The following is a 9719-nucleotide window of genomic DNA, read 5'->3' as shown; positions in this document are numbered from 1 at the left end:
AGGATCTCTTAAGAACACTCCTGCCATCTGCACCCAGAAATATGTATTTTTTAATTAGCCACTCTAAAAACATTCATGTTGGCTGAAGGGAAGGGGGAGGGAGACTTGTCAAAATAATGTATTTGTCCCTCACCACCTTTCAATGCTCTTACACAAGTCTAATTTTCTTCCTAGCCAGCTCACCTCTCTGGCCTCCTTTTGTTTCATGTCCCATTTCCCACTCTCTTCTAACTTCTGAACTTTTGTTAGTTTGCTTTTAAGGAGAAAGGGGAAAAAACCCCACCCCTTTCCTATTCATTTTTTCCTGGATGGGGAGTGAGCAGAGACATGAATATGGCACCCTCATAATGATTTAACTAGGGCTTAATGAAATTTTCATCACAACCTGCTGTTCATTTTAATGGCCTTTGAAAGACAATAGAACAATGGCTAGAGGGAAGAAAAGATTTTCTGTTGCATGCATTTGCAAAGCCCAACATTCAGTTGCTCGCCCCCCTCTCTCTCTCCCAATCTCTTCACAAAGCTGTAGATCTTTTGTTTGTACTGTATATTTTCATTTTAGTAGAGCTGAGATAATGCACAGGCTCTGTAACCATTCTCATGTCTATCTGTGGCCTTTCCTTAATGGAGTCTGTGCAGCTTGTACAACCTCATACTCTGTGAGTATTTATACATTGCCCGCGACTCCCTGTTCTGTCCTCCCTCTTATGTAAAAGTCTGGTCTCCTTCCCTCCCACCCCATACCATACACAGGAAAGATCTTTTCCATTCAAAGGCACAAGGTAGGTCATGGCACTGACCATTAAGTCAATGTAAATGCAAAATGAAATGTTATGATTATACATAATATTCAAAAAAATGCTTAGACAAAGAATTTGTTTCCCAACAGACCCTTACTGTGTGCTCAAGAAGACGACCAATTTACAGTCCTGTCGTGCTTATGTTTGTGACAAGCATGGCTGTGTTTGCATCCATGTTTTCATTCCAGTATGCAGGTTGTCCTAAAATTTTCTTGCAGATACTGTCAACTCATGCTTCAACACCTACATGGGCTCCGAGGGCCATGCTTTTAAACGTTCGAAATAGGTTTCTACAACAGGATAGGCGGGTGTAAATGAAAATGAAGTCTTATTACTGTGCATTAAGGAGTAGGGCTCAGTATGTTCACACAACAGCAGCTGTCTCACAGTCCCTTGGAAAACTAACTGTAAACCTGAATGCTGGACACCTATGGAGGATACAGTGAGAACTTCATCTTCCAGTCAGGGGTTTCACTCTGCCTCAAATAGGCAGGAATTGAAAATCTTATTTAAAGGAAAGCTGTTCTGTAGCTTCTCAGCTACAGTGAGATGTTCAGTCTTAGTCTCAGCCCACAGAGCACAAGTGGCATAGTCACCAACTGGACACACAGTCTCAAAAAGAAACTGATTCTCCAGAGATGATACACCAAGGCTGAAACTTGCTGGCCAGACATAATGCAGAGAAAGCCTGTACTGTGTCTGTTTGTATAGTACCTGCACCACAGATAAATAGAAGATGACATGATAGGACATGCTCCAGACAAAAGCTTTCACGAATTCCAAATTTAACTTCTTACCTTTCAAATAATGACGTGCCTACCAGATAATTTCACCGAAAAAAATGACATTGCTGATAACACTGCTTTTTGCTCTAGAAATGGAGGATGGGGAAGTAGTGGTGTAAATGACCCCCAGGCTGTAAAAATTACAGTGTTCATTGTACCCATGTCGAGGAGGTTGCCATGTCTATTGCAACTGTGACAAAAAGACAGACAAAGGCTCTCATTTTGGAAAAGCTAAAAATTTTAGCTATGATGGGATATTGCTGAAATTTATCTCTAATGTAGACGAGAACTATGAGTTCTTTACTTCAAATTTTGCTAGCGAGAAAAAGCAAATGGAGCAGAAAATGGGAAGATTAAAAAGTATACGTATCCAAAGAATCTGGAGAAAAGAAAACAAAACAGAAAATTTTGGCCAGTTTCCCAGGCCTTACCTTCTGGCTCATTTTTTATGAGCTCTTCCATTTTTCTTTGCTTAAGGGTGTCTACAACATCCGCTAGGCTCCCTTTACGCCTTTCAGGGGTTCCCAGGGCTGTGCTGGACAACGGTTCTCCACTCTGACGCCCACCTTCTTCTGCCTTCAAGGGTGAGGTAGATGAGTTGTGCGGGGCAAATGAAGACATCACTTTATTGCCATCAACTTCCTGAAAGGGGAGAAAAATGAGATGAAACATTTCTTTCTTTTCTTACAGAAGAAAAAAATAAAAATAGAAAGAGAGATCAATCCTTTGTTCTTTGAGTTCATTGGTGTTTGTTCTTCTGTTGAAACCTTTATAAAGGCATGCAATGCTTCAAAAACACCCAGAACAAAGCCTATCCATAAAGCATAAACCACGATTACAGGCTGAAGGGAACAAAGATCAGCTTGCAGGAGAGAAACATAAAATACAGTTTTTCCCTAATTGAGAAGAAGTGTTGTACTCATAGGTTTCCTAATAACAATGGTATTGATTACCTTTAATTGTTTGTTCTTTCACAGCTTGCTTTCGAAAAAATCTTCAATTTTTACAAGGACCATTAATTTCCTGACCTTATAAACTACTTAATGCCTTGACGGCTAGTTGTTTTAAGAAATGAAATAGTAACCAAGTATTAAATGCCCTTCACCATATGACTTATTTTAACTCACAGTTCAAGTAGTTCTCCCATCTATAAGGGATGAAGCAATTCTTTTCTGTTTTCTAATTCTCTTTCTATTCTCCTCTTCCATCTCATATCTTCATTTCTTGTAGAGACAATATTTTTCACACAGGTGGTCCTAATGACTTTCACTGGCAGCACAATGGCAAAACTCTGTGACCTGGAACATACACACGATCCTCCTCACGTGAGAGTCCACAGAGGTCTACTCATTAATTTTAATGGAAACCAGAACTGGTTCCAGCATCTTCAAACTTGCCTTCATTACCGTGAGAGCCTTCTCCTCCACTCCTCCTCCAACATAAAGCAACGTTCTCTGCATATATTTCTTTCCCCTTGTATGTCTCTTTTATACCCTACCTTTCTGTACACATCTCTGAAACCCTTTTTTTTCCTCTGCTAACATATGCCATCTATACCTTGCAAAACTTAGGTCAATGTCTCCAAACAGAGCTTGCTGCAAGCTACGTACACTGCATAATACAATGTTGCAAACAGGAACAGTTTTTATTTTGATCAGATGCTCCAGAGGTTTTTTTCTTTTTCATTATCCTATTTCCTTACATGTTTGTATTCCAGATGTTTAATGACTATTATTTCTAAAAAAGCCCCTAGACCACCTTGTGATCTGAGTTACAGACTTGGTTGAAAAAGTCTTAATAATTTTTAAATTGTTTTCATTTTACAGGTTATGAAAGTGACACATATACTGTTTTTAGCAATTTACGTTACAATTTTATCTTTTTTTTTTCCCCAAGTAATTTTTGGTGTCTCTGATTTCATAAACCGCAATATTTCCAAAAAATGTGTCTTTTCATAAATAGAACATAAATTGCTAAAAATTATCTCAATAAACTTTGAATAAAGCAACATGGGAGATATGAAGTAAAGAACGTATTTGTTTTCACAGACTACATCATTTTGGCAAAAATATTACCTTTGGTTAAGAAAACTTTTAGTGCAAACAGTTTTGAGCAGCTTGAATGTGTTATACTAGTGAATAAATTCCCTAACAGAATCGGATTTAACTGAGATTACAATCTGGGCCATCATATGCCCCAAAAGCCAAACCCAGTGATGTTAATGAGAGACTTTCTACTGACGTCAATGAGCTTTTGACCAAGCCCTAAAAAATTTTCCGACTCTAGTCAACAGAAGTGTTCCTTTTTTTGTCTTCTTGCAACTCCCTCCATTTTTGTTCTGCACTTGGAAAATTACTAGTCGCTAACACTGGACTTCAAAAATGAGTTGGAGCCGACTGTAATTTTTTTTCACATATATAGACCTGAATAAACTGCTTTTTAACACTGATCTAGACAAACAAAACAGTTAACTTCAGCATCAGTTCAGATTTCAGCTAACACTCAAACTTCTTACCACCAAGTGGTGATTTTTTTTCCTACAGACAAGGCCAAAAGAGAAAATATCTTGAAAGCTGCTTTCTTATTCACACTTTGAAGATAGATAAGCCAAATGCCATCCTTAGTTACAGTTCTTAAATCCACCCATACCATCAATTATGTATAGGAACAGTATAATTCCTAATTTTACCAGGAACTAGTTCCTTGGTTTTATTCCAAAGTGGGCCCCAAAGACACTCACTAGTGTTTCTGTGTATGTCACACACTGGTCACAGACACAAAGTACTTGCGACAGCTGCCTAAACCTCAGGAAACATCAATGCTGCTTCCACGTATGTTTTTGGGTACAGGCAAGTGTTCTTATGTGTACAAATATATTCTGAGTATGCACAAACACATTCTAAGTTTGTTGTAAGAGAAGCAGCATAAGAACACAAGATTGAATGATACGTAAGGTAATACAAGGTGATTTTCAAAATCACAAATTGCTTGGCATTCAAATGGAACCCACAAGTATTTTCAAAACTACTACTATTTCCCTGCCTCTTTTTCTAAGGAAAGGAAGTGTGAGAGGGAGAGGACAAGAGAGTAGTTTGTGGGCAAAGCATCACGAAAGGACTCTGGATCCTCAGTTCCTTGTTCTTTTACATGTTCTGTATAACCATGGAAAAAGACACTTTTGTTTCTGTATTTCAGTCTCCTACCTGTAAAATAGGCACAAAGGAAGTAATTTCTTATATTGGAAAGGTCTTGGAATGATAAACTCATTAATAACACAGAGACGCCCTGATACTACAATGTTGGCTGAAAGGATTTATATGGTACCACAGTTAAGAAGACTTCATAGCTGGACAAAAAAGGAAATGGAAGTGTTCTACGCAATTTCTTTAAAAAGACAAATTATATATTAAAATATATATCTAAGTAATCATTCCCAAAACAAAGTATTTCCTTAGACTGCTCTTGTTATGTGTGCATGTATGCAGTGTTTGCATCTCACATACATGGGCTATTTATACACTTGTGAGGTTTAAGATACACTCCACTTAATCAAAACACATATACAGTAGGGGAACAGCTGCAATCACATCTCAGTGGGCTAAATTATGGTACACCAGTGAATTATTCATTCAAAAAGATCTGTAGCAATCACACATTCATTGCGTGATTTGCAATCTAAGAGGAATCCTCTCCTTTCCATACCAGCTGATGAGCACACACATCAGCTACTGCTGTTGATGAGAGTTCAACATGGATCCTCTCACACACCAGCTCAAGAATCTGCCTTCCCCACTTGTCCATGATCTTTTTATTCTGTCATTCAGAACCACCAGCTGAAACGCTCCACTGTTACCTTGGCTTTCTCTTTACATCCCTGTGTTTTATTTTGCTGTTTCTTATGCCATTACTGGGGAAAGTGAAAAAAAGAACTTTCAGTGGTTTTGGATTTTACTTTTACCATGTAAAAAGACAGGATACTTCCACATAAAACCTACTAATGTCAATGGTTGTATAAAGCTAAAAAACTTTTAGCGAAGAAACTCCTCTGATACTATGTAGGAGAATTTAACTATCCCCCTGAAAACACTCAGAGAAATCCTTAATGGCAAGAAAGGTATGTCAGCAGCAGTTTAAAATTAATCCCCTGAGAAGGAAGTTCCCTCCCAACAAGTGAGATTTAGCAGGTTCCATTTTTGAAAGGACAAACTCACATGACTTTTTTCAGTTAACTGAGAAAAAAGCAACAACACTGTGAAGCGTGGTATTAAAGAACCTAAATATCTACTACTGACATTTTAAAACGAAGTCCATCAAGCCACACGCACAACCTATCCCTCAGTCACCAAAACAGTGCAGAAAACAGACACTCTTTTACCAGCGAACAGCCTCTCTCGGCTGTGTAACCATTTCACCTGTTCAAGTTTGATTACATTCCAGCCTCTGGCACTGTTAATCCTGGTAACAGTTTTATGCAGTTAGCAGCTGCTTCATGGATGGGGCTCTATTGTTCATTTGCATTGCGAATTGCTCTGCTAATGTGTGCTGGCACAACATTTCATCGAACCCTGAGCTGGGATTGTACTCACCAACACCTGAAGAAGGTAGAAAGGAAATTTCCAGAAATAAATGTAGTTTTGAGAATTTACAGTTAGCAAGTAAACAGCAACAACAAAAAAAAAAAAAAGGACTGGCCCACGTTAAGCGTCTTCTGCGTCTGTTCCAAGCTAGAATCCACAGGAAGACTCGTTCGTTTTTCAAGAAAGTTGCCTCTATTTTGCCAAACAGCTTTCCACCTATGGAGGAAATACCTCTTCCAAGGTTTAATGATAAAACAGGCTTCTGCCCTTTCAGGATGAGGTCAATAATCTTCCTTTGTTAATCTTGGGCAAGCTTTACTTAATCTAGCCCCCTTGTCACCTTTGTGATTGACAGGAAAAGTCATGTCACTGGACAATGGACTTATCCTCACTGAGCGATATCTTTTTTAAAGATTACACAATGTTACCCTTGCTCTCATAAAAAGCGCAAACATTTTGCTGTTAAAAGAAACTATTCATTCCAACTGTATCTTTCAAATTGCCTCTCTCCGTTTCCAGGGGCCATCCAAGGCCTATTTCAGTTCTACAGAGGGACAGCGAAATACTTGATGAAAAGAAACAGGTTGTCCTTGGTGAGAGTTCCAAAATATCTCTTGGCACTCTAAACAGATCTCATCTCCTCCTTCCTCATCTAGAAATACACATTATTCCTATCCGCAGTTAAACTCAGACAGAAAACTCTGTTTCTGTGACATTAAAATTTTGTCCCAAACCAACCAATAACCGAAGCAGAAGAAAACTCAGAACTAAGTCTGTAACTGTTAATTACCACCATATGGTATGCAAGGAGGCTGCATCTGCAGCAAAAAAAAAATTATTACAAGAACCAAGCTTATGGCTTTGCAGCCAAAAACACCTGGAATAAAATACTTGCGTCTTTAAAAGAAGCATTGATATTGTCTGATTTTAAGAAGCCTGTGATCCTAAAAGCAACCTAGCAGGTTCTTTATTTCGAAGCTGGAATTTTGCCCATACTTTGCTCTTTTAGAATGTGTAAAGAAGACCCGAAAGTAAATTTTTTGCTCTGCTTTCTGCATTACACATGTAGGCCTATCTATTTTATAGTCTCCATAGTGACCAGGAAGCTGGTAACATAAGACATAATCAAAAACCAGAATACTTCACAGTTCTGAAGACAAATGATTCTTAAAAATAAATAGCAAACAGTACTAAATTGTTTATTTATTTTACCTAATAAACTTTTAGGAAATTAGTATCTTTGTTTAAGATTCAACATCACAGCTACTTCAAGTGAAAATCTGAAAGCTATAAAAACACTCCCAATGCCCACAGGAGGTCCATCAGCAATTATGAGAAAGACCAAACTTGTCATTTCCAATATTTTTTAAGGTTTCTAAGAAACAAAACACACAAACAGTATTCATAAAGCAAGAATGATCTTTTATGTCTTCTTAACCTTCCATTTATAATCTTTGCCTTAATTAATGTAATTAACTTACTTAAGAGCATAAGTGCCATCAGCTTTCAATGGAATTGTATCTTCAAATCACTTAAGTAATTTGGAAAATTCTCTCCTCCTACATTCTATGCCATAGGGGCTGTAGGGCAGATATTACATAAACATGTACGGTTTATGGTAGCTGTCAACCTGGCACCTTCAGGAAGATGAAACATGTATTCCACAAGGCTCCCCAGTGCACATCATTCTTTATACACGTTAGAACTCCCTTGCCACTATCTTACATTTAAATAGGTCTTTTGTCTATAGGTTTCCTTCATGGATCAAAGTTGCTCATCAGTGGTGCAAAAGAATGATCCCAAGGAAATTTAAAAGAACAGTGGAGGGAGGATACAGTGAGAAAAAGGGAGACCATGTAAAAGGGCATAGAGGGGGAAAAAAGGTGGAAGAGGATAAATACACCGTTAGGAAGTAAGAATTGACGAGAACACGTAATCCAGGGAGAGATAAAAGAGATGTCAAAGGGTGTCACGTAAACAAACCTAGAAAGATGTACATCCACAGGCTATGGTCCTGCAGTCAGATCTGTGCAAACCAACAGCTATTCTTACACAGATATTATTTTTTTTTCTAGGACTGGTTTTAATAGTGACAAGGAACTGAAATGTAATGGACAGTGAAGAAGTTGATGAATAGATCTGAAGAGTAAGCTGAAGAGGTGGCAGAGAAGTAAGAATTTTACCTGAATTAGGTAAACTAAACCCAATCAATAGAGATGCGCATTTTTTTCTTTTTTCTATGATCATGCTACAGTCAAGCAAAATACATTCAAGTCAAATATTGTTTTGGCTTTGCTGAGATGATGTATTTGGGATTCCATGATCCATATTTTGGAAGTATTACAAATGATCAGACTTACAAATCCTGATCACATCTAGCTCTCCCTCTAAAATGTTAATACTTTGCTTGGTACTGGATTTTTAATTTTTTTTTGGCAGCCATTATTATCTCTTGTCCTTCAGGTTGTATCTATTTGACGTCAAATGCTGTACCTAATTAATGACCTCTTTTTGATGAGCAGAAGATATCTGGCAGAGGTTTCAACAAGAAGACTAACAGGTATTTCCAGTGTTTGACATCTATGAACCTTGTTGAAAATTATTTGAAGCTCAAAAAGAAGACCATCTGCTCTATGAACTCTGCTACATCAGCCACTTTCCTTTCTTCTACCTTTTTCCTCCATATGTAAAACTGAGACAATAATAAATATTTCCTGCAGCTTAGGGCATTTTATATAATTGATGTAAAAAGCCTAGAGATTATTGGACAAAAGCCTCATAGCAGTTGTATTTTCATTTTTATTGATGCAATAAATACTCAGCTCTTACATTACTCTGTGGTGCACTACAGCCCAATCATCTGAAACCGGAAATTGGGAACTCTCCCATATATCAAGCGCCACCCCACAATATCTGACAGTAACAGTGAAATGTACTTTGATTTTTTTCAAATACCATGATGCTCTGACTGCTGCCATAACTGCACGAGCAAGAGAAAATTTCAAGCGTTTCCAAGGTTTGGAGATGAGTTGTAAGAAACTGTTCAGCTATGTTCACACAAAAGGAATAACTTATACTCCGTTTTGCATTGATTTCTAACTTTATCCTCTGTGATTCACAGAACACAGGAGCAGATTTTTCAGGGATTTAAAGTATCTAAAGGTATAAGAAGGTGCCTAGTGGAATTTTTGAAAACGCACAATAATATATAGTCATTTAATTCCCACTGATTTCATCATAAGTCACTGAAAATAAAGACTTGGAACCAGCACAGTGTGACTGGTTGACTCTCTGCGCTTCTTCAACAGACCATTATCAGACTATCTACAGTACAGAGCACCATCTGATAACCCATGCTTTAAGACAAACATTTCTTCTCTGGCTGTTCTGCATTCCAGCCCATCCCCAAACATACAGCTCAAGTTTAGTACTTCTTACTGCTTATCCCCCATTTCTACTTGATTTATTACAAATCAAAGAATTATATGTAAACTGTGGATCTGTTTGTAGTAAAAAAAAATATGAGAAAATGTTGTGAGTGAAATTTTAGAACCTTT

The 9719-nt window shown here is 37.7% G+C and overlaps 1 protein-coding gene across 1 annotated transcript in view; it reads right to left on the bottom strand.

Moving 5' to 3' along the window:
- SOX5 (SRY (sex determining region Y)-box 5) overlaps positions 1-9719 on the bottom strand; it is a 254825-nt gene that overhangs the window by 218594 nt on the left and 26512 nt on the right. Inside the window, 1 exon segment of the mRNA XM_009879668.1 lies at positions 2017-2227. Coding sequence (XP_009877970.1) covers positions 2017-2227 — 211 coding nt within the window.

The sequence above is a fragment of the Charadrius vociferus genome, unplaced genomic scaffold (assembly GCF_000708025.1).
Source record: "Charadrius vociferus isolate BGI_N301 unplaced genomic scaffold, ASM70802v2 scaffold90, whole genome shotgun sequence".
NCBI lineage: Eukaryota > Metazoa > Chordata > Aves > Charadriiformes > Charadriidae > Charadrius > Charadrius vociferus.
Note: the sequence above shows the minus strand (reverse complement) of the source record. Positions and strands in the feature narration are given on the sequence as shown.